This window comes from Macrobrachium rosenbergii, chromosome 43 (assembly GCF_040412425.1).
Source record: "Macrobrachium rosenbergii isolate ZJJX-2024 chromosome 43, ASM4041242v1, whole genome shotgun sequence".
NCBI classification, from domain to species: Eukaryota; Metazoa; Arthropoda; class Malacostraca; order Decapoda; family Palaemonidae; genus Macrobrachium; species Macrobrachium rosenbergii.
The window spans coordinates 32,841,799-32,868,780 of NC_089783.1; the positions used below are offsets into that span (position 1 = coordinate 32,841,799).

Below are 26,982 nucleotides of genomic sequence, written 5' to 3' on the forward strand. Positions count from 1 at the left end.
GTTCTGGTTTAGTTTAACTTCTGTGCTCTTAACGTCATGTCTGAGTCATCAATATCTGTCCGATGTTATTAGGCCTACGAGAGTTGTTATTACTGCTCTAGTGAAAAGTAGGTTCGAGAATTACCTGTCATACGATAATTATGGGCCTATTCCAAACCGCAAGGGCAGCTGGGATTCCGAACATACTTTTCTGGGTATAAAAAAAACGCATTGGATCCAGCTAAACACTGTTGCTGTTTTCCCATTATTCTTGAGGAGTTTGGGCCAACATTTTGCACCAGCCTTTCACTCGCAATTCGCCACACCTTTTCAATGTTGATGGGTTAACTGCATTGAGGAAACTGGCCTCTGTGATTGCTATGTAACACATTATTGTACGAAGCCTTAGAATAGTTGTTGAATATATGTTTAACGTGTGCTGTGAAGCAAACGAAATAAAACGTATTAGAATCTAAAAATTTCTGATTAAGATTCACTCCCTTTTCATAAATTCTGATCGAGGAGAAACTTGAGTAAGTTACCTTCTTTTCGTGTATTAAGATCACAACATTATCCATGAACTCTAAACTACTGGGATTGTGAGTAACATTATCAGTGACCTATAAAACGACTGGGATTAAGAGTAACATTATCAGTGACCTACAAAACGACTGGGATTATTAATCTTTCAGAGAGACATTTTATTAAAGCGTGTTCAGTGTCATGAAATATCAAAATTTGACTGGAGTAAATAGAAAGTTGCCCCCTGTAAAAAGAAGAAAAAATTCAAAGATCAAAGGTTTTGACTTGAAATATCGATTGGCATCAAATAATTAAGCGTTTTGTATTGTTGGGCAATTTCCTTGAATGACGTGAGAGTTCACACGTCCCAGAGGGAAAGTACAGGGGGAAAGTCAGAGGCGGAGGAGCTTGCCCTCTTTCCCTGCTTTCATTTGGCGAAAAGATCATGTATGACTTATGACTTTTGCGATCACCAATACTACACACGCCCCTAAGTGTATATTAGCATGAATTCGTTTACGCGTTTGTTTAAATGTGTTAGGTAACTTAGCTCATATGGATACTACTGGATACAAGGTATCAGAAAAGAAATACTTCAGCTAAAACTTAAAATATGCCGTTTGTCCAGCAAGATTATAAAGTAACCATGGAAAAATTTGATTAGTTTCGTCGAACTTATCCACTATGAAAAAACTAGAAAACCTTAACTAAATTCACTATCGAAGGCTGTGGCACAACACAAAAACTGTTCCACCGTCCGTTTGACCAATCACGTACAGCACATGACCGCCGTTTTTGAAGGAGACGTCATTACACAACATCAGCGTTGCAGATCTCTGTGCAATGCTGCGTTCGGCAACCATTCAATCTTCTGACAAGTGAATATGCGACACCGTTCAATTAAAAAATTACAACGACATAATGACAGAATGGCGTGTAAGAAACTTTAAGAATGAAACCTCCAGAGAGAGAGAGAGAGAGAGAGAGAGAGAGAGAGAGAGAGAGAGAGAGAGAGAGAGAGAGAGAGAGAGAGAGAGAGAGAGCAACCTCCGGTCCTCTAAAGAAAGAGATAAAACTATTATTCTTTTTATGTGCTAAATGTTGCACGCAAGGAACGTAGCCAGGATTAAAAAGCAATTTCATTTCCTAATATGTGTTAAGAGCCAACCCTTCCCCCTTCTACACTCTCTCTCTCTCTCTCTCTCTCTCTCTCTCTCTCTCTCTCTCTCTCTCTCTCTCTCTCTGTATTATATATATATATATATATATATATATATATATATATATATATATATATATATATATATATACACACACACAGTATATATAGCCTAAATGTATGATTTATGATCCGTTGTGATTTTATAAAATGAAAAACCATTTCAAATAATAAATAACACATTTGAGAGAGAGAGAGAGAGAGAGAGAGAGAGAAATCACAGCAATATCTAACGTACTTTAATAGGCAATTGTAAAGAGCAAGAGAAACGGTAGCCGTAGAAGTAGCAGCAACAATGCAAGATTACAAAAACTTGCCCCAGAAAGAACACGAACGTGCTTCTGGTAAGAGACACGGGCTCTCTACTAGTTTACAACCTCATCCAGGGATGGGAAACTACACTGAACAGCAGAGAGTTAACACAGGCTACAAGGAAGACTAGAGAACCAAAGAAAGTTTCCCTTTGAAGATGGAAGAACCATGCCTCCACGTTCTAGATGTAGGAACCACAAGGTCTTTGTACAAAAGACGAGTGAACCTGCAAAATTCACACAGAAGACGAGGGAACCAAAGGAACTTCACATGCAAAATCGGACAACCTTATGCACTTCACAAGAGAGAAATAGAAGGGCTTCACATCTAAAATGAGGGAACCAACAAGACTTCACAACCAAAACCAGGTTACCATAAAGACTTTGCATCCAAAACAAGAGAATATTTATTGCTTCCTACCAAAAAAGAGGGTACAAGGACTTCACATCCAAAACAAGGGAACCAAATGACCTCCTTATCCTAAACAAAGTAACCAAGGGAACTTCACATTTATAACTTCACATCTGAAACTGGGTAGTGACAAGGACTTCGTATCCAAAATGAGGACCAACATTTTACAACTTCCCACCAAAAATGGGCGATCCACACTAACTCCACTTCAAAAGTAACGAACCACAAGACATTCACATCCGAAACATGGGAGCCAAAAGCCATCCTATCCCAAAATTAGCAGATGGCAATGATTTCACATACAACCAAGGGGGACCATAACGACTTTCCATCGTAAATTTGGGATCTATAAGGGCTTTACGCCCAAAACTTGAGAACCAAAAGAACTTCACATTCAAAATGAGGGAATCACGGGGTCTCGCTCTCGAACCTGGCTGGTTGAGGAGGAGAACGACAATAAAATGTCCCATTCCTACGTACACCAAGTTCATTGGACAAGAAAAGGAAAGAAAAGTTGCCATTAGCGTGACCAATCAAGTGTCATTCATGACACATGGGCCATGATTTGATTCATCCAGCCACAATCTCTCACTCGGTAATCTATGAAAACCTCGACATTCTGGGTATAGGAATTGAAGGCACTGCCCTCCAGTGACCTATCAGCTACAAACAGCTGTTGAGCGGTGACTGCAAAAGGCCTCTCGTGAAACCGAAAAGGCTAAAAGCCTCTGCTAGCAAGCGTCTGCTGAACAGGTTTGGAATCTAGGAATAATCTGCAATTACACAGACATTATATCACTACGGTAAAACGACGGCTCTTCCTTTTAGATTATCTACTCCAACAACTAGCAAAACCATCTATGAAGGATACCAGAAGAGATTATATTCTTCTACGAACTTTAATCGTAAAGCAAGTGAAATTACAACGATATAGGCATAAAATAAAAGGAGACATAAAACATCGTTGCACTTTCCATAAATATACATTATGCTGACCGTTGACATACAATTAGAAAGTGAGGGAGGGGAGAGCGAGAGAGACACCCCGTCCCAACCTCAGGCTCTGGAACTTAAAAGTACAATGACGGTGGTACAGGTAAGTAAACAAAAGTGCCTTTACTTCTGAGGAATAAAAAAGCGATATTTAAACCAATCAGTTGCTCTATACGCACCTCCATAAAGTTATTAAAGTCATTAAAAGCAACTGAACTGCTTGTTCAAAACCCGTTTTCAATAAAATTGAGCATATTCTTCGAAGATGCAATTATACCCGAAATATCCCAGTGTTATATGAAATAAAGCATATCAATGTAACAGTACCGAGAGAGAGAGAGAGAGAGAGAGAGAGAGAGAGAGAGAGAGAGAGAGAGAGAGAGAGAAAGAGAGAGAGAGAGAGAGAGAGACCCCGAATTCCAGCTTGCTCAGTTACTTTCAACGGGCTAGTTGTGTCTCGGGACGTTGGTGTCCACCATCTACAAACAGGCAAAAGCTGAATATGACGTCATTCAGCAAGCTCGGGTTGCTGCCACCTGTAGTGACTGTTTTGGCCACAGACACACGCGCGCGCGCGTGATAATTATACCCGGGTCCTCTAAATTAAGAAAATTTTGCACGATTTTACTACATCAACCAACTTCCAAAATTATCCCACACAAGACTATCAGAGACAGAATCTTAACTTTTTCAACCTTACTTACTCAGTGGTAAAGCAATGACAATTTCCTTAGAGAGAGAGAGAGAGAGAGAGAGAGAGAGAGAGAGAGAGAGAGAGAGAGAGGGCGCAGAGTGCAGATGAATAGTACCACTTTCACCCGCCACCCAACAACACCCACGCCATCTTTACTCCCGCAAAAGTTCTTCCCTTTAAAACATACAATTTTCTCTATCGTTGAACTTACTTTCCCTTCGTAACAGTATCTCAAATTCTACTATATCCAAAGTAATGGCAGTCAAAGCTCAATGAATTTCTTCAGACCAACAGGACACCAAGCGATTCATTGCACTCTGTTACACAAGCAACAAAGGTGAGCTGTGACAATATTTTTAAAACAGATCTTAACGCAGTATTAAGTCATCTACGCTGTTTTTGGAGGTGACACTATTGGACACTTTCAATCGTCGCGTCACGACAACAATAAAGGGAAGTCTCTTCTGTCAAAACAATATGGAAAGTAATAAAAAATATACAAGATAAAACTATTTGTGACGGGAGAGAGAGAGAGAGAGAGAGAGAGAGAGAGAGAGAGAGAGAGAGAGAGAGAGAGAGAGAGATTCCATTTGCGGTTAAAGTCAATTGACTATCAACACCTAATTTCGTTCGTCCGGTCACAGGTATTGTAAATTTGTATAGCGCTCTCTCTCTCTCTCTCTCTCTCTCTCTCTCTCTCTCTCTCTCTCTCTCTCTGGCCTCATAGCGCTGGGTTACGCAACAGTAGCAACAGGTTCAGCTCACAAATTGCAAGATCAACGTTCGATCCCCGATCAACAAATAGAGTATGCCTCTGCCAGCTAGTCTCGTCAAACGGAGTATATTTACATGTTTATCAATAAACAGGAGCGTCAGAAGACAACACAAAAATTCTAAAGAAATTTCAATTCACAGCCTTGCGATTGCCAACGTTACCACTGCTACTACTATTACTATCGGGAACAAAAATATTAACATTACACTGAACCTATGTAAAAATGGGTCGAAATAATCAAAACGGGGAAACTGTCTTTCTCCCTGTCAAGGCGTCGGGTGAAAGTACGCGAGCTTATCTTGAAGCTACGATGGGTTTCAAAAGCGACTCTTGAGAAGTGGCTGGTGGCAGTTCGCCTTGTCGAATGGGAAATACGGACGTGTCTATCCATCGATTCTGTGTTTAAGCTTCCGATGACTAATCTAACCCTTACGGTTAAGTGGAAGTTCTTTATGCATATATATATATATATATATATATATATATATATATATATATATATATATATATATATATATATATATATATATATATATATGAAAAACCAAAGGAAAATAAAGGTCAGAAGACCGTACGAAGCGCTTTCGCAAGAATGTTTATCCCCGCATCGTCGGGACACAAGTGAGACTCAGCTTGTTGTTTAACATGAAGTCAGCCTTGTGCTGGCACGGGCTCTTGCTCCTGGAGCAGCCCGTAAAACCTAAAGTCTGAAAGAATGGCGACGGATAACAAATGGAAGAACAAAAACACCAGATGGTCAATTGTTCGTGGGGCAATAAATTAAGAGATCATCTAGGATAATCCGGGATAACGCTTGAGGAATGATAAAACGTAAATATAAAAAAACACCAGATGGTTAATTGTCGTACGGTAAAAAAGAAAGATAATCAGCGATAATCCGGGATAACGTTCGAAGAATGAGAAAAGAAATGTAAAAAAGAACAAAAACACCATACTGAAACAGCATACTTAACGTTAGGAACTATGGAACGGTGACTATAAAATTTTCAAAACACGTATATTGATCAACAATCATTTTCATTATAAAAGCATCAAGCTTAAACAGACCAAGACTAAAAAAAATTTTTATTTCATAAAACAAGATTCAATGAGAATCTTTTTAACAGTGTCGTTGCACAGATTTTCAGAGCGCGCGCGCACGCGCACACACACACACACACACACACACATATATATATATATATATATATATATATATATATATATATATATATATATATATATATATATATATATATATATATGCCGTATATAAAATGTGTATATACTGTATATGTATACACATACATAAGTATGTATGTATACATCGCTCCATTTCTAAAATTTGGAACTTTCTGCCTTCCTTTGCTAATCGAGCTGTTCAATTCGCAATTGTCTCTGACCATGCAGTATAGGATAAAACTATAAGCCTACTGGTACTACTGCCATGCAGTGTAGGATAGGAATATGATCAAGGTTATACGGATCCACACCAAATAACGATACCAATCATACCAATTTTATGCGTTATTTGGGTAAAATGTAAGTGTGAAGCCTTCTGGTTATTTAGAAAAGCAATGCTATTAAATACGGCGGCCCATTAGTCATCTTAACCAAAAATAAAAAATAACCATACTGACATGACCACGTCCTTGGACATAATAAACAGACGATTTAAAAATGGGAGATTTTGTGATACGACATTACAATCTCATGAACCTACTCTAGTGCCAATTAAGAACAATTACCTCTTGAATACGCTGGTCACGCCTTCACACCAACACACGGATAAAACAACGTTCAGTCTTTGCGTAAAATTAACCCAGTAATAAGGACCCATTTTTGTTATCGTTCTTAACAAGGTCAGCGAGATTCCTTTGTTTTTGAACTAAGCGGACCCAACAGTAGCACTTTTGTTCACAGTTTGCAAAGCAGAGCAAGTCAGACCTGGTCGCGCCGACAAAGAAACAAAGGTTTCGCAGTCGTGTCTACAAACGTGCAACAAGCTAAAAAGGGAAGGAAAAAAAGAACTTGTCCGTAAGGAAGGAGAAAGAGAGAAAAACTTTCATGTGTCATTCGAAACGTGATGTCACTGGCAAACAATATTTTTATTCATCACACAACCGCCATTCTACAATGGTTGAATATTGTTTCACAACAAGAGTTTACGTATATGCAATCGTTACTGAGAGAGAGAGAGAGAGAGAGAGACTTACGAAATGCAAGACAGCTAAACAGAAAGTTATGCAATCATACATACACCGCTGCATCGCCAGGTGATATGATCAGTCTATACAAAACTATTTTTGAATTGTCATACAAAAAAAAAACTACATTCGGGTTATCTGGCGCACATACAGAGTTTTCCAAAAGCACTGTAGTAACCTACACTAAGTAACCTTACAAGAGCAAACGCGCGTATTCACAACTTAATAGCGCGAGAACGTGAACCAAGTCAACATATTTCACACACACAAAAAAACAAAATAAAATAAAAATAATAATACGAACAAAATACAATTTATTTCTATTTTACGCAAAATGTGCTAACCTTGGAAACTGCTGAGCACGTTTAACGTCGAAATCCTACTAGTCATGACATATGCGTAATTATGGCAATTCGGGAATTACTAGATTACTCACGTTCCATTGTGTGTGCATAAATAAATATATATATATATATATATATATATATATATATATATATATATATATATACATACATGTATACATATATATAATGTATATATATAATAATGTAAATATATATATATATGTATATATATATATATATATATATATATATATATATATATATATGCTCTCTGAGATGGCCTGGCCACGCGACGAGAATGGAGAACGATGAAGTGTTAGATGGATGGGACGCGAAAGATGGTAGAATGTAAGGGCTTTATGTTATCCTGGAGGCGAGGGCTTGTTTCCAAGATGAGAGGTAACTAACACAGTGGGTGTGTGTGTCCTTATGATTAATGTCGACGTGCTGCTGCCCATGTCTGCCCTTAATTCTGTAGCTAAAGAATGAATGAGACAGCGACCTTTTTTTCAATAGACAAATCTAAATAAGGAATTTGACAATGGTGTGAGGTGTATATAATATATATATATATATATATATATATATATATATATATATATATATATATATATATATATATATATATATATATATATATATATATATATATATATATATATATATATATATATATATATACATATATATACAGTATATAGAAAACTGATTACATATATGTATATGTATTATGTATGATATATATATATATATATATATATATATATATATATATATATATATATATATATATATTGTATTGGTGCGTACGTATGTAATGACATGAATCAAAATATATCATTTGTTCTCGGAATCAGGATACTTCCTGTAAGAATTATATATGAGGCACAAAATGACTCTCTCCCTGGACGTATTACGCTCGTATGACTAGACGAATGCTTCGACCTTGGTTTTCTACTCTGCACGCATTATTGTAGCAAACAATGGGTGACGTCATTCTATTAGAAGGACAGACTTTTGTTCCAGCAAAACTTACAACGACCATTCTGCTCGTTAATGTGCCATAACTGTATTTTTTTTTAAGAAAAAAAGAAAAACTTTCAGCCATTACCGTAATTGCAGTGCAAAGGCACCAGGACCGGCAATACACCTTGCAATTACTCCACTTCATATTCAAGGCCTTATGAAATTTTATGTTCAACGCATTATGGTGACACATCTAAATATACAATTTATTTCCCAGTGATTTCTCGGGATATATTAGACTGGCAACACAAAACTCAGCCGGTACAGAGTCATTTCTAAAAGCTCTGACCTTGGCAGCATTCAGAAAATAATCAAGGCGCTGGTCAACTCCAAAATTCGATCCAACTCTAATGTACTCTTTTATTCCTGCTGCAACCAAATTGCAGAATGATTTGCTTAACCCTGTACTTGAATCGCTGAAATTTAAGACGATTTAAAGCTTGAGGATTGTTTATTTTTTTATTTAATTTTTTTTTTTAGAGCAGGCTGACATGCGTCTTTCTTTGATATCTTATTTGTTGCGTCTTACTGAACTCCGTTACTGATCTTATTTTTACTTGTTAATTCTCTGGCAGTTATTTTATACTTTTTAATTTCCTTTTGTGTACCGAGCTACTTTGCCTGCTGGGTCTCCTGGGCTTATAATTTTCTGGTTTTTGTCCAGCTAAAAGCTTGCTTTGCAATAACAAGGATTCACCTCCACTCCGCTGCTCTCTGAAGTCATGCAGTACACGCCAGGCTACGCATTTTCAATGAGAACCGGAGATGCGATATTCGCAGACCCTCGGGTTAACGATAATTTCGGTTCTAAAAGTGTGAAACACTCTAGTCTCCTAAGCGTTCTGATTTAATCATTTTCACCTTGGGACAAGACTCGACGATACACTTTCTTTCTAATGGCCTTGGCTGATTTGAGCAGTCATTCTCATCTCAGTTTCTTATAAAAAAAAATGGCGAAAGATTACCTCAGATATCGTATTAAATACCCTTCTCACGTCTGAATTCCCGTTAAGTAATGAACAGTCCGAGAGAAAATTGCATGACTAACACAACCAGTGAAATGTTAATACAATGAAGATAAATACACAGATCTCCTGTCTTTTAAAAGGAGGCCATGACCCATGACACTGTTGGTAAGAGCAACTTCGAAAAACCTGACCCGACCTAACCTCACTTCAGCGGACTCGAGTACCTCCCCTAAGGCAAGCTAACAGGTGTAAAACGCTCGCTCACCCACTACTTGTCGTCAGCAAACGTTTACCATGGAAATTAGGACATTCAAAAGGGTCGACCAGAGTCAGTACTATCATTACCACCACACTCAAAAAAAAAAAAAGAATTTTCTATATTTATCATACTGTATTCTATTTCCGTCTTCACAGAGTTTTCATAGGCACAACTGGCAGACTTGGACCAATTAGTAATATTTATCACTGAGGGACTAACCAAAGCAGGTTATTAACATAAGACCAAACCGAAAGAAATGATCACACTAAAACGCACACAACTCGAGAAAAATGAGCAGCATAACAAGTCCCGTTAAATGCCCAAAACCTGAAACCTAAACGACATCAGGCATGAATATAAGTAAATAAATAAATTCATTCTACGTACAAAAGCATGAAGGACACACGGTGAACCAACCCAGCCAGTGAGAGACAGCACAAAGTACAGAGTCGGACAGATGAAATTATTTACAAACGATCCCGAGACCGCTTGTACTCGAGTTATGTTGCAAGTCCCCACCTCTTCCCCGAAAGAAGAATTCAAGAATTTAATTCCCAACTCTACCAGGGGAGATCTCTAACGAACGATGAAAAGTAAACTGTCAATTCCAATAAATTATGATAAAACAAAGAAATATCTGACAAGTGTCTGTACATAAGATGCCTGTGAAACTAACGTCTTTGAAGAGATGGAAAACCTCTTTTCCAGATATTTCTAAAAGGGACCACGTACGGCCTACTATTGTACTGCATTATTTAAAAAGTTATGCAATGTCTCACTATTAGTGGAAAGGCACATACAAATCTGCACAAACAACCCGCCCCCCATTAACGGTCAGGGTGTGACATCATTGTTTGCCAGACGCAGAAATAATAATAATAATTAGTAGTAGTAGTAGTAGTAGAATAGCAAATGTCACAAGTGCGTACATATGAACCTATAACTCCTAAAAATATCTAAGAAATAAAAAAAAAATACCACTTCCACAGAGTTCGTTCTTAAGCATGTCTTAGGAGTTACTAAATGTGTAATATGTCAAGTCCGTGCTGCCAAAAGCCATTAAGCTGCAAGAGAACTAAAATTCAAAGCTGCACAGAAAAGGGAACCCTACCAACAAATTCTGTCAGTCACAAACAAAATGGCAGAAATGTTATCTCGAGTGATGAGTTGAGGGAATTTATAGGCTGTTGATGCGAAAGCTGTCAAACCAAATGAAGACTAAAGACCGCCCCCCGCCCCCCGCGGCGCCCAGTCTCCGTCAATGGCCCAACCTTCCACTGCTGTAGAATACGGACCCTGCGTAAGACTTGGGTCCGAAATCTACTGTATGTGAGATCGCATTGATCAACCTACCCACTGCACATGACCATAAACAGTTTACATGAAAGTCCACACCCACAGACGCATCTTTTACCTCTTTCTTCTTCGGCAGTCCAGTCTTAAGAAATGTACACATATTGCTTTCTTAATTGTTCCTGAACCCTAAGTTATTTACCATATGCGTTTTCCCCCTCAGAAGGCATGGCGCCAAAAGTCGTCTTGTTCCCAGCTAAACAAATACCCTTTTCTTAACACCAGCTGAAGGTGATGTCCATTCAAAACTTGTACTCCGGCAGGTGACTGACCTGGGAAAATCGAGCCGAGATACTGCTTTATAATTAGGACGAAAAATTTTCAAACGACACTATCGACAAATCAGTAATATTCCTACAAAAAAATAAATAAAAAAAACATTCACCTAATTATGTTTTCTTATCAAAAGATAAAGATTACTGTTTATGAGGCCACCAGGCCAATCTAATCACGACGTTTATCAGCACGCGAACGGGGCACACACACAAGACAAAAGCAGAAAGATACAACATGAAGCGCAATACCCACGAATAAACGACAAGACTGACGTGAGTATGTGCCCCGTGTTGCCAAGAAGAGAAGCACTTCCTTCTAGGTACTACTGTGTTATTTTGAGAGAGAGAGAGAGAGAGAGAGAGAGAGAGAGAGAGAGAGAGAGAGAGAGAGATCTACCATTTCAATACCCAACCTCCGTCCCTCACCCGGATGTGCTCTCCCGCTCGAAGATGAGGTCTTATTTTCAGAGACTTTAGGGTGGGCGATAGAGGGAGAAGGGAGGAAATAAAGCGGAGAGGGAGGGAGGGGGAGAAAGGGAGAATAGGAGGAAATAGCACCACACGCCTGGGGAAACCCCAAAGAGAACCACAGTGAAAGCCAGGTACATTATATATATATCTATATATACATAGAGGATATAGTTAACTCGAATGCGCAAAATATCTAGGAGGAGACTGAACCGGGTATGACGGTTGCGGGAAATGTGCAGGAAGTTTTTACTGACGCTTCCGAGAATGGAGATCGATGGCGAGTTACGAAAATGTGCAGCAAAATGATGTAAACAAGGAGAACCGCGTGACAACATAAGAACAAAGGGATTTAGGTAAATATAGATGGGGAGTGGCCGGGGGATAGGTCAAAAGTTGAGCACGATTTAATCGAACAGATGTTCCACTGTGTCATGGAGTAGACAAATGAGTATTTTACAGTACTCTTCATATAAAGCGAGACCCACTGCGTTCACCAGTATTTCAGAGGTTTAAATTGAGAGAGAGAGAGAGAGAGAGAGAGAGAGAGAGAGAGAGAGAGAGAGAGAGAGAGAGAGAAATTCGTTCATGTAAACCAGCTTCACAAGACTGGAGATGAATGATTAAATAAATTGCTTTTACTAACCCAAAAGTTATCAATATACGTCCGGACATGGTGGAGATTCTTCCCTGATAAATACCGAAAAAAAATTCCTGTAAGGTTTCTATAACACAAAAAGGGTCAATCGATTATGTATACGTATATTCGTACATAACGAGTCCTAAAACACTGACTGGCTAGCATTTTACCCACTGCATTAAGAGAAAGAGCAGCACAAGAGAAGTACAACATGCTTATAAGAAAAATAAAAATAGTACGCCAAGCATTGGTAGCATTGCAGTAACGGAGCAAGGCGCTTACAGCGGCATTTCGACCCCTTGTGGTACGCAGAAAGTTACCTAAACACTCGAGAGGCAACAAGCAGCCTTGCACAGGCACCTAAGGCGACTGCTGCAATACTTCATGAATGAAGTCAAGCTTACAGAGGTCGAGGATGTGACACTGCTCTCTGAAGAATCATCTCTTCTGAGAAAGATCTCATCATCATTAGCACTACTGGGAAAGCGAAACCTATAAGCAGCGAGCAATTCGACCCGCAGGATAAAATTAGTATTCTGTGACGCAGTTCACCACCCAAAAACTGTTACAACAAATGGTATGGCGTGCGTGGCATTGGCACCATTTCTATATATAAAGGGAGCCCTGCAAACAAAATGCAGCTTCCTGAATATATGAATGTATGCACAGGTGGTGGGGTCATGGTACGTATGAAGCAATGAGACCCTATAGAATTATTTAGCGCTTGCGTGTAATAGATGCGATGCATTACGAGCTGAGACAAAGAAAGTTTAAGGACAGCAAAGATTAAGATTTAGAATCATTAAGCCGAGTGCTAGATACACACAGTATACCACTACGTATTGTGCCACTGTGTTATTCAGTTGAAAATAATTTTCAAAATAAAACTGGTAAACTTTATGTCATTGACACGAAATGCCACCTTGATAAGAACACCCTTATCGTACCCTTATCTTATAAACGGAACTGCTCTAAGCGGTGGTTATCTTTTGCCCAACAAAGGTAAATATGACTTAGTCCACCATCCTGAGGTATCATGTTTGGAAAAATAACTTATACTTCATTAGAACTCCGCTACCAAATAGTGCTTCATGTGTCATTAATCTGTTTGTGGATTTGAATAAATTAATTTTATTCTTCGTCGGTAAGTTTTCTTTGCTTTACACACAAAGTTATAACAGGAGATTTCTTAACAATTGCTAGTTTCTGGGGTTTCATCCATGCTCGTGTGCCCACGATGAATTGTAAGTTATTTCTAAAATCGCATCTCTTAGGAAATCCCGTACAAAAACCATAATCTATTTTCACCGAGACAAAAAAAAAAAAAAAAAAAAAAAAAAAAGTTCTGAACAGCCTAACAGGTGAACATGACAGATATGAATCAACATTTATCATAATTTTTTGTATTCATAATGATCACTTGGTCTCCTGAAACTAGCCAAAAGACCTTGCACTTCCATAAGAAGCTTTCCGAGAACAGAATAAACAGTAATTTTTGGACGGATAAATGTATTTGGTCATTAGAATCTAAATGTGAGTCTTATGAATACAATGCCTGCTAAGCACATACTTTAAAAGGCACTAATACTGAAAACTGAGCTTAAATACATGTCTTTCAAAATGAGATGTGTTTAAAAAAAATAGTAAGCTTTGTTTAAAAAAAAATAGTAAGTTTACAATACCAAAAATATGAACAATAAAATGAAAGAAAAAAACTTCCATCATGGTTAGAACCACAAAGTTGGCTCCGTGACAATGACAGCATATTCATTACCATTGTGTGAGACTTTATAATTATGATAAGACACTTCGAGAGAGAGCCCTAACAATCAACGCTGGGCAAGAGAATAAAAGTAGTTCAAATGAATCACATGAAAAGAAGCAAATTCAAAAGTTAATACGAACTATTAAACTGAAACTATCAGCAAAGACCACATGACAATCTTGGGGAAATCAAGTAGACAGACGCACCAGGCTCGCTCGCTCTCTCTCTCTCTCTCTCTCTCTCTCTCTCTCTCTCTCTCTCTCTCTCTGTGTGTGTGTGTGTGTGTGTGTGTGTGTGTGTGTGTGTGTGTGTGTGTGTGTCTGACTACATTCTAAAAGGAAAGATCTCGCTTCGAGTCAAAAGAGCAGGAAAACGTGACGAGCAGCAACCATGATAGGTCACGAAGCAACTCGACTTGCTATGTTATTCATATACGACGAGGTCAACACTAACTTGGAAGACTTCTTCATAAATTTGGGGTTCGTTCAGACATTGGAAATAGCAGTGAAACGAAACCCATTAACATCTGAATAGACTGTATGCCCACGGAATGAGAGAGAGAGAGAGAGAGAGAGAGAGAGAGAGAGAGAGAGAGAGAGAGAGAGAGAGAGAGAGAGCAGTAACATTAAGTAGATACCGAAATAAGCACACCATAATTGGAAAGTCGCATACTTGAATAGAAAAGGTGGACATTCCAGAGACACGGAAAACGGAAAAAGAAGAAAGAAGGAAAGAGCCGACGAAAGTCAGAAAGAAGAACGAGAGAGAAAATAAAAACTGTGACCAAGAGTTCCCATTACCCAGTGAACCCGAGAGCCATCTGACTTCTTCCCCAACTCACCCACCCCCACCCCGGCCAAATCTCCTCAAGAGTAACGGTCCAAACTCGAATATCACAACCCCCTCACCCACGTCTCCCCACCCCTCCCCTCACCGACACAACACCCCAAAACCCCGACAACTTGGAAACCCATTCACCAAACTTCCCTGAGTCCCTAAAACCATTCCCCCTGAATAACTTCATCCCATCTGACGTAAAACAAATACAAAATTTCTTTTTCAACCGTAAATACTGAATAAAAAATGACCTATATCCTCATTATAAAAGGATGTTAAAGACTGAACTCTAAGAGGTCTGGACTTAAAAGCAAAATCGTAAATGATTTAGGAAACCTTTCTTCAATCCAAAGCTTCCTAATGCCACAACTGATTCTCAACAGTAGGTCGAAGGTATTAAATGACCTTCATACTTTAAATTATCTCTTGATTGAGCCTGCGTTCTAATGTCTAATGTCTGCACGTCTGTAAATTTCGCTAATTCGAATACCTGCACTTTATATATACATACAGTACTTGCAAATTTTCAAAATATTGAAATCACCAAAAAATAAATATATTAACTACTACTCACGTAAAACACCCATATCCAAATTTGCAATCTCACCTGTAAAGAGAAGAAATAAAGTTAGACAAAATTTCCCATTAAATAAATACACGGTATGTGTAATACAGCAAAAATTCCCTCGCCAAAGGAAAACTATGTTATTCCTTAACACCGACTAAACAGGTTTAAGTAAACACCATAAACGCCTGTATCTATGGCTAGACGATTTCCAGAAGTTCACGGATAAAAACTGCAGAATTTCATCATCAGCATGGAATCTTATTCTTGTCTCCCTCTCACTCTCCGTTCCCCGAAAATCAAGCAGTCTCACCCATCAAGTGGGCTTGCTTGGAACACCCGAAAACCAATCCCTCTCCAATCCATCCTCGACCAAACACGGTTCTTTTTCTCGGCTTCATCTGAATAAGATATCGCAACAAATGATGACTAAAGGCAAAAACGTTTCCAATTCCTGCCCAAAAGTATCGCAAACGTTCAAGCTTCATTTCGCTGTTCTCCATTATCCCGTATCTTATTTGTTTCGCAAACTTCCCCACCTCACTCGTCACCAAGGAGGTTAGTCACCCAACCCCCTGCAGTTAATATCACTTCTGTTCCCACTCCCATTCCCCCAACCCCCCACCCCCGCGCCCTCCAACCTCCTCACTCTTACAACAAACACCCCCTCCAGCTCACGTTGGCGCCAACGGGGTTGGGACCAGGGAAGGTTGAGGCGTAAAAGTGCACTTTCTAATGTACCAAGAACTCGAGGAAAACTGAATCAATGGTGTTGAGAGAGAGAGAGAGAGAGAGAGAGAGAGAGAGAGAGAGAGAGAGAGAGAGAGAGATTCTCTTTCCCTTATGTTCATTTAGTTCACTCATTTTAACTAATGATTTTGTTGAAAAAGAGATTTCTGGATGTCATCATTTTTACTTTACTATAACGGAGCAAATCGGAATTGTATTTACTCTTTGCTTCACAAGGAACCCATTTTAATTGAGAAAGTGTTCTATCTTCCAACTCGTTTCAACCATTTTTGTAGAGAGAGAGAGAGAGAGAGAGAGAGAGAGAGAGAGAGAGAGAAATATATTTAGTATCTTATTTCTTCACGCACCAGAAACTCATTTAAACTCGTGTGTGTGTGTGTGTGTGTGTGTGTGTGAGAGAGAGAGAGAGAGAGAGAGAGAGAGAGAGAGAGAGAGAGAGAGAGAGAGAGAGAGAGAATCTCATTTTACTACTTATATTGTCATTAATGAATTTCTTTTAAACGAGGGAGGGGGAGACAGAAGGCTTCTGTTTCGAGTATTAAACCCCCACAAAAAAACTCAGGATTTCACTTTACCTTTATTTTCGGATTGGGAAAGCAAAGCAATCATTCATGGAGAATGATATATTAACAATTACTATGTAGTCACGTTTGTACCATGTTGTCAAGGGAAAATGCTAATAAATACAGCAGTATGACACTGACTTAAAATTTTGGGTTTGAAACCCGCGGTAAGTCATGCCAACTTATAAACACTGAACCGCCACCCCCCCCCCCCCCAATCCGCCTCTCCCAAGTAACACTTAACATCGGAAACAGATCGGCGGGACTAAATTTCCGTTCGGACACGTGGTCTGGCACTGGCTACGACCTAACCAAAACCACCTTCATCGAGCCCTTTCCAGAGCGTCGACCCCCGACCTATCCAGAACTTACAATCCTAACCTCACTTAGGGCGCCGTGCCACACCAACACCGCCCCCCCCCCCAACAAAGCAGTACTCAACATCGAGCGCATGGACTGGCCTAGGCTACCCCTTTGTAGTAGTAGGTTCAAATCCTTAAGTTTCGTCATACTAATTTATCTACTGTAAAACAACAAATGTTCTGCTTACCATATTCGAAATCGTTTTTTTAGTCTTCTTCAAGTGTTTGGGGTTTGATCGTGGAAGTGCTTTAGAGAACCGGGTCGTACTGTATGAGGTCGGGACGATAAATGCGTTCGGGAGGCAATGTTGATAGCTCTAGGATATGCCATAAAAACTAAATATACTACTCTAAAAACCCATTCCATAATACTGAGGAAATCTAATGTTTTATTAGGGTAAGTGAATCTTTGCACATTAGACAGCAATAACGTTACACAGTGGCGGTGAAAAAACCACACAATTCTTCTTTCAGTTCATAATCACAGACACATAGTTACTAAAATCTGGGATTTCCTCTTGCAACTCTATCATATCGAGCTTGTCTATTTCGGATCAGAAGTAACGAACCGACTAAGGATTCGTTATCCGGCGAAAATAATGACACCATCAGCGTTGGATCGAGCAAGGCATTCCTTACAATTCTCCGAACAGCCAGGTACTCCGGTGGAATTGGCCGTGATGTCCCCAACTGTTGGTTTGCATTGTGGGGAGCATTCAGTCGTTCACTTCCATGGCGCTCTGGATTGACTTCCCTTGAAGTTCCTGGTATCTGATCAGCTCCTGGAGGCAGACTGTTCCATAATGCTGGATCAGCTAAAGGGTTCACTATATCCTGTGCTCTGGGATTAGCCCCACAGTTCAAATCATTACAAGCAGCCAGGGGTGCTTCTCTAGTTCTCAAATTGCCTAATGTCGAACCACTTTGCAGATGGTCAATATGCTGAGGGACATTGTTGATCACAGGTATATGTTCAGGCAAGCTCTGAAAATTATTGAAATGTTCCGGTCGTTGAACAAATCTTTCTATCATTGAATTACGCAAGGAATAATGAGTACGCTGCCGTTCGTGCATCAAGGGGTTTCCCACGTACACCGTGGGGTGAAAATTTTCACCTTCCAAGCTTCTTGGCCTAACCACCAAAGGGCCTCCGACAGCTAACGTAGGAGAAGCTGCTTCACTGCCGTGCCGTGGCTCTAACCTTCTCAAATACACCAGTTCCCCTAACGGTAACCTGTTATGTTGAGCAGGATTCCCATAAACAACATCATCATCATCATCATCAGGAAATGAGCCACTGACAGCCACTGATTGTTCACGGAATCTTAAGAAGGAGAGAAACGGCGAGTTCTGAAGGCTCCCTTCACCTGCTCCAAAGAGTGAATAATTTGCAAACTCGTCTCCATACTCATACTGCCGTTCATGTGGTCCACGAGGAATCAGCAGCAAGTCTCCGTCTACTGCAGTATTTTCGTTACCATGACGGTATATCAAAGCATCAACAGGTACTCGGATGCCGTGCATACCTACCTGTTCAACAGGACGGTGATCTACTGCTAAGTGATCATCACTCAGTGCCCTGCAATTCCTTGCAGCTGATTCGGCAGGTGGCAAAGCTTCCGCACCAGCCACCAAGGGCTCCTCCGATTCTATTAGCAAGGTGTCGTAAGTCACCTTTTGTTCATACACCACTCGATCCATATGGGTCTGAACGACGTGTATTGACAGCTCTGGGTGTCGTCTACTGGCGACATTGTCATCTGGACCACTTAATTCTAAATTGATGAAGACACCCACTAACATTCGTTCAGTCGTTTCAGATTCACTGCCGTCGCTGGTATTCCTAGCATCGTCCATATCGTCTGCTCCTACCCTGTCGTTTCTTCTTTCCGGACCTTCGGCATTTTCAGGGTCGCTCATGTCGAAAGCCAACTAGGCTATACCACGCAATAAATATTCCACTGTTCCTGTCAAATTCGAGAACTGTCTCGTGCGGGGGATTTGCCTTAACACTGTCCAAATAAGACCGACGGGCACCACAGCATCACCCAGCTACAACGAAATTTTCATCAACGAATGAGACAAGTGATTCGTCCGGAGGTCAGCTCTCGAATGGCATCAAGACAACAGGAGTAAGCAGGTCATATTTAAAAAGGGCATTCAAACTCGGGTTTAATCTTAAAAATACCCAGGGGCAAGAAATGAGACGGCCTCTCGATAAACTTCGGGTGGATTTACGAGTGACCATGGCCAGAATCAATTCCAGTCACTTCTCTAATTTACAATCTTCTCAGGTGTTTGCTGGAAGTGACCGTGCTTATTCCTTGTTAATCCTTACCCTCGGGAGCAATTATGATTTTCAGGGCCTACCCGCCAACGCATCCAAACCAAATCTCTTAAGGTGTTTGCACTGAAAGTTCTATTTCCAGTAAACAATATCAACAGAAATAATGAAAACCGTAACCGGTAACAAGAATTTTTCATATCATTTGCAATTACTGAGCAAGGTAGATTAATATTTAGGCGACTGCTGTACGTCCAGCGATTTTTTTTATTTCTCACGACATGTACAGGGTTTCTTTTTTTTTTCCAGAGGCATTTGAATCTTCTCTTGGATCCTTCATGGGATAATCGCTATCTTCCACAATGAACTTAAGACACACATTTATCCATACCCTCTCTGTCTCTTTCCCTCTATATGAATGAATTACACACACTAGAGAGAGAGAGAGAGAGAGAGAGAGAGAGAGAGAGAGAGAGAGAGAGAGAGAGAGAGAGAGACTTATCGGCATATTTCTTGATTTCCACCCCACAGTTCCTTACAACCATAACAAATATCCGACGGACCTTACCGACAAAACAGTCTAAGGATTTTTGGCAAACAAAAATTTTGCAAATAGCTTACGGACGGTAATTGTATTACAATGAAAACGAAGAAACCTACTTAATACAAATATACTATATCAAGTTAAGGAAATATGAAATGTATTCATCCGAAACGGGTTGAAACAGTGAGCAAGGTTAACCAACACCTTGTGGCATACATCCTCGTTCATGCAATCATAGTGGATGCTTTGCCAACCAAACACTGGATCTGGATGACACGTACCATCGACATGAAGTTCTGAATATGTCCTTAAAAACTATCATTCACGAATAAACTCTTACGCATGTCACAAAGAACGTACAAATTTCCTTTCGAATACGAATGTTTTTTTTTTTTCAATCTATGGCATCAGAAAATAATAATTCAACATGTAATACATATTTTGAAAGAATGAGAATTTAGGTTTCACAAGAACTATAGGATTTACGTTTCTTTCATCTTGTGTATAATCAACTCCAATACTACAAACATGTTAGATTTTTGCCATAAGCCTTAAATTTAAAATATAGGCTATATATTTGCCATAATAAAGATTTTGTTTATGAGGCAACAGTTCACACAACGCCATAAACACTACAAGAGATATAGATGTAGGTTACTGAATTACAAAAGTACATAGCCTAAATGCCCCTCTGGGAATAGTCAGACGACAGCAGCTCAGGTCAACCGATTGAAATCAATGATTGGTTAAAAGGGTGTCAGTGTTTGGTTTCATTAGTACGGGCGCAGCTAATCCTTGAGCCAGAGAAAATATACGGGACACTGAAAAAATATTTAGACTTTTTGTAGGTTGGGTAAGCAAATAATTAGGGGGATTCATGCATGAAATACTGTGTGTATGAGAGAGAGAGAGAGAGAGAGAGAGAGAGAGAGAGAGAGAGAGAGAGAGAGAGAGAGAGAGAGAGAATTATAAATGGTTTCACTTGGGATGGGAGAGGGGAGAGTTGAGGATTGCCTCGACGAAACAAGGGCCACTAACTCTGGTACTTTTTCCCCATTATTCTCTCCACCCTATTTCCTGTACAACTCATAAAAGTTGCCTAACAACTACAAGACATTTAAATCCCTGCATAGGCCAACAGAGACGTACTGGGTTTGAAGGGAACACACACATGCGTCACTCCTCGTCCTACGATGGTCAGTCGCTCTATTCAGTTGAGCGCGCTTAGCACTGCGACATGAACTCAGCAGAGACGGCCTGACACGAGACTATTATTTTAATTACAGCGGCTTACTCTCTCTATTCTACTTCTTACCCTGTACCTATATATATATATATATATATATATATATATATATATATATATATATATATATATATATATACTGCATCCAATTGCATGTTTTACTAAATATAAGCCATGGCAGAGGATATCGCACTCAGTTGTTTCAAGTTCATATCAGGCATTATATATATATATATATATATATATATATATATATATATATATATATATATATATATATATATATATATATCCTAAGTGTAATATCCCCAAGGCCATCTTCTGCATGTCGTAATATTCTCGTAATGTTCTTTTAAACCTCCTCCTCACCCCCAAAAAAATTTAAAAATTCTTCCTTTCCATGAAAGATTTAAAGCACGCTGGTTTGAAAACTGAATTTAGTGCCTGTCCCACTAAAATAAAATCAGACAGACTATTTCAGCTCATCCATCATTATAACCATGGCGAAGCAATTTTTAAGTTTTTCTTTTTTGCCAATTAAATGTGCTAGAATAGCAACAATGACCTCTGGTCTTTTTGATCATCCAGCTCTCTGCAAATGCTTTTAAATGAATGCCAAAACGCTCAAAAGGAAATAAAAGAAATTCTCCTTTCTATTTGGGATCAGAAAGCGAGTTTAGTACTCAGCCCTAACCCCAAGTGGGTAAGATTCTATTTCAACTCATACTTCCGTAAGTCAGTGAAATTCCGACGATTTTCTTACTGGCTCTGATATACAGTAATCCTCACCATTATGGAGGCGACAGGGTTTTTTTCTTTATAAGATGAAATGTATAGAGTCTATTGCTGACATCATCCATTCTATTTATTGTAAGTTACAGGGCAGCCGATCGAGTTTACGGTCCATCTACCCAACGCCAAATCGAAGTCCTTCAAAAGAAGGCATCGTGCTTACCCCTTATAAAAAAAAAAAAACGGGAAAAAGCACGTTAAACGAATTAGAAAATGACCTTGTAACTTCCTAATAATCGACAAAGATTTTATATTGTAAGTCTTTAAATCAAAAAAGGGAAATGAGTGAAGAAAGTGCCTTTCCCAGATGACACACCAACCCACGATGGTCAAATACTGATTGAAGTACTTATCACATTCCACTAACAAGAGGAATAAAAATTTATTTCAACTCATATGAAGATAAATCTGTCATTTTCAGATATATGTTTACTCGAGCCGATATAAACTCATTCCCAATGTGGTGAAGTAAAATTAATCACCTATTGCTTTTCAAGTAAAAACAAATAGGACTAAACTGGTTACATTCACACTTCTGTAAATTTTAATACCCACAATGATCCCAAGACTTCTGGTGCAATTCCCACTGAAAGCCTCTAGTTCCAAAAGGCAACGAATAAAGACAATAGAGGTATACAAAAGGATGAGTAAGATAACTGGAAATAGGAAGACTGGAAAGGTACATGTGAGCTGATGGGATTACTAATCAGATGCTGCTATACCATGCTGAAAGTAAAGTCGCTGACCAGAGTGCAAGACATCTCTGTTAAGGAAAAGGATTCAAGGAATGGGCCACTTGTGATAGCGAGAATGTGTGGGGCTTGATTTTTTATGGGAAAAATACGACAGATGACAAAAGGAATCAAAAGGGACGAGACGTGAGGGTTCAGACCAAGTGGAGCGTGTAGCGAGTGCTTGTTAGGAAAGTTATGAAAGAAATTTGAGAGCAGTAATAACAAGTTATAAGTTGCACACAAAGGCCTGAGAAGCTAATGATATGAATTACCGGAGATGTCATGTAGTGCTGAGGTGGTTTGATCATGTGAAGGTATAGGAAGCGGACAGTCTGGGAAACTTTGCACCCAATTCACAACTGTAGAGATTAAGGAGATGGAGAACCCTTTTAGGGCAAATGGTTTATTGTTGAAAAACCCATATATATGTACTATATTTATAAATTCATCCGTAGATCAAGCAAATTAAACTGCACTTTCCCATCATAACCTTGCCTTTATAAATATTTAGCATATACTAATAACAATTAATAAATACAAGCAAACATGTAAAGCTGAGGTCTATTTTAGCATGTAAGGTTAATGCAAAATATGTATTTCTCAGTAAAACGAAAACACAAAATCCACAAACTTCCTAAATTGCACAACTACATAAAACATACCTTCAAGATTCTGATGCATAAAATATCTATCCAACATGGAGGGTGGTGAAGAGGGGAATGAAGATCCACTGAATGGATCCCCTTGATTCAGGTAATGGTGCTGCTGACTTGGACGGTGCCTTGCAACTGCAGGCACAGACCAGTGCCTTGTCCGCATTGGGGGCACATCCCTGGCAGTGCTTCGTACAATACGTATATCTAAATCCCTATGCCCTGCAAAGGATTGGCTGATCGATGAAGAGATGTGAAGCCTCGGCCGTGCCTGAGGTTCACTGAGCGATCTGACAAGTTGTTTGCCACAGTCTCCATGTGCCCCCAAGAAATCCCCATCTCCCCCTGCGTACCCAGAAGCCTCTCTGTTGGAGGACCCTACTCCCCCACTCACAATGCCATACAGTGGTTCATCCTCTGAAGAGGAAGAACAAGATGATGATATGACAGTAGATGACGACGAAGATGAAGCCGAAGATGCAGGTGATGGAGGGGGAGTTGGGAACATCTGTCCAGCAACACAATGGTCACAAGCGCACCCAACTCCACCACCACTTAAAGGCACAAGACCCAGGTCACTACTTTTCTTATTTTCCTCGTGGAATCTTACAGTTTCCCGTTTGGGATCATTGTAGTTATAACACATGGGCATATAAGGTTTCAAAGTCACTATGGTTCCCATGGTATCTTGGCCAACATCCCCAGCTCCACCTTGCAAAGGTGGTGGAGACCCTGCTGCTGGCTTGCGATCTTTCTTACGCCGTTTCCGAGGCTTAATAATCCTAGGCAGGCAGTTATCTGCATGACCTATGCTGCCTTCATCCGAGGTCACGGACACACTGTCACTGGCAGCAGGGGCTGCTGTTGTCTGATGGGTTGGGGTGGTCTGGTGATGATGATTATGGTGATGATAATCACCTGACGCTGTCTGAACGTGTTGGTTATTGTTATTACCATGATTGCCTTTATTACTATTACTGTTACTATTAACATTACTACTGTGGTGGTTTTGGATGTGTCTGGTTGGAGGTGGAGGCGCACTGCTTCCCCTCATGGAAGATCCACTTCCACCCCCTCCTCTCGTTCCTGTAAGGATAAGAGGATGGCCGTGGGTGTGGAGTGCCAACTGTGCTAAGGGAAGAAGCTCCACATCGTCCATCTCTTCACCATCAACTCCACAACCATCAGGCTGGCTCTTTGATTGGTGTTGCTGAGGATGATGTGAATGGCCACTATGGTGATTATGATGGGCATTGGAAGACGAATGCTGCAAGTGTTGATGGTGGTGATGTGGCCTCTGATGGCTGTAGTGATTCTGAGGTCGAGCGATCGACCTTCCAGACGACCGACGTTGATGCATGAAGGAAAACAGAGGCATGCCCGTGAGAGGTGACCCTCCACTACCCTCCAGACCATAAGCATTGTCCCCTCTGCCAGAAGGACCTCCACCTCCACTGTGGGCATGATGCATCGTACCACCGGACGCCGGATGCCGCTGCGAACCACCTGATGCTGCTTTTCCTCCTCCTGCAGGACGACAGTGTGGTGACCCATCCTGGCTTGGATGTCGACGAGCTCTTCCCCCTCCTTGTCCTCCTCCTCCTGCTCCTCCTCCTCCTCCTCCACCTTGAGAGGGACTGACACCACCATTATTGCCCGGTTTGGCCACAATGAGGCATGGACCCCGGTATCTTTCCACGTCATGCATACTGATAACAATAACAAATGGACAACAAAATGAATAAGAAAGACGTCGGAATTATGGTGAATTCTCAAAGAAAAATATGACCAGATGTGTTTCTAAAATCGCCGAGACATTTCTATTTTAATACAAACAGCAACAATGGAGGCAATAATGGTAACAGCAACGACAGGAATAATGTAGAAAATCTTTAGAATAGAAAGCCAGCGCTTACGAGAACTGGTAATGGATGGAGAAGAGATTCTGTGTATAGGCAAGAATCTACCCCTGAAAACTGGGGAGACAACAAAACACTTCCAAGAGACAGATCCTGAGATGGTTACTCAAATAAACAATAATTATTAATCAATACTTATATTCATAACAATATTAATCCTGAGTGTAAGTTGGAAGGGTCAGTTCCACAGCGGTGTCGTCCCCACAAGAAAGGACGAGAAATGTATCGAAGTCAATAAACCAAACCTAAATTGACTTGGATCGAAAAGTTTGTCTTGATAACTTTGATTTGCTTCACTAGTGACGGAAAAATTCTTTCTCCTTCTTGACAGATTATGATTCGGCGACGGCGCCAACTTTCTCTTTGGTCATTTTCTCGTTTTTGTTTACTCGCTGTTCCCAACCTGTTGCTTTCGCTCTTCACAAATCTCTCCTACTTTGTTACTCAACGACATTCTCTGCAGTCACCTTTTCATATGACCAAAAGTACTTTTATCATTTGACTTATGTCGCAGATTATGGAAGATATGCCTCTTAATCACTTCAAAACTCTCGTGCAAAAGTAATCAACGTTTTTCTTGAGATCCAACACTTATCACAGTCGGTGAAACGTAATCACGATTGGAGAAAACTTGAAGGAAGATTTGATATACTCCACACTAAGCTCTCGCATTTTCCAGTGAGTCGGTCGATACAGATTCAAAACAAATCAAGTCAGGCCAAAGAGAAGCACAGCAACAACTTCACTCCCGATGTCTAGCATCGCAAAACAGAAGAAAACACAAAACACACGTAATTTGCACATTCCTCTTAATCCACTTTCACCACATAACACCTCTGACATCGCCTTCTTCTGTCCGGGTATTTCACTTCCTTACACCGGAAAAGATAATGGCACACTGAAAGGCACTCGTTCCCCATGAGGCTTTTCGGTCCGACCGCCTTCCCTCATTGGCCATCGTCACATCACGTGTCGGAACTCCATGTCGATCCGACGGAGACACCCTTCCCTTTCAACTGCCACTGACACACTGATTACCGCATTCGCTGCTCGTTGCTCGTCTGGCCCCGTCCAACCCCTCTCTCTCTCTCTCTCTCTCTCTCTCTCTCTCTCTCTCTCTCTCTTACTCGCGGTGGCCCTGTGGCGTTCACGCACAAACACACGTCACAACTCCAAACATACACACACACACCCCCACACACATACTTCCTCTTTCACAACCTGCTAAACCCGACCACCTCCCGGTACCAGCCTTGTCACTTCTTATCGTAGAACATTTAAACCGCGATATTGAAGACAACATTCATCAAGTACGGACTGTTAACGAAGCTTATCTTCCTTACATATGTACACATATGGTTAAGTATGGTGCATTCACCAAATTCCTTATTAGCATCGCCAACGGAGCTTGTCTTCAAATCTATAGGGAATGGACGTCTTATTAGGCTTACAAGTTAATTAAAATGGATCCTAGGCATGTATGACGGAAATTTCCGTTCTCGTTGGCGAACCAGGTTTTA

The 26,982-nt window shown here is 40.1% G+C and overlaps 1 protein-coding gene across 1 annotated transcript in view; it reads right to left on the reverse strand.

Moving 5' to 3' along the window:
- Positions 1–26,488, reverse strand: part of LOC136828757 (uncharacterized) — a 178,923-nt gene extending 152,435 nt beyond the window's left edge. The window contains exon 1 of the mRNA XM_067086973.1: positions 23,553–26,488. Within this exon, the coding sequence (XP_066943074.1) occupies positions 23,553–25,251 (1,699 nt within the window). The 5' untranslated portion in view covers positions 25,252–26,488. The remainder of the gene's footprint in view (positions 1–23,552) is intronic.
- Between the last annotated feature and the right edge of the window lie 494 nt (positions 26,489–26,982).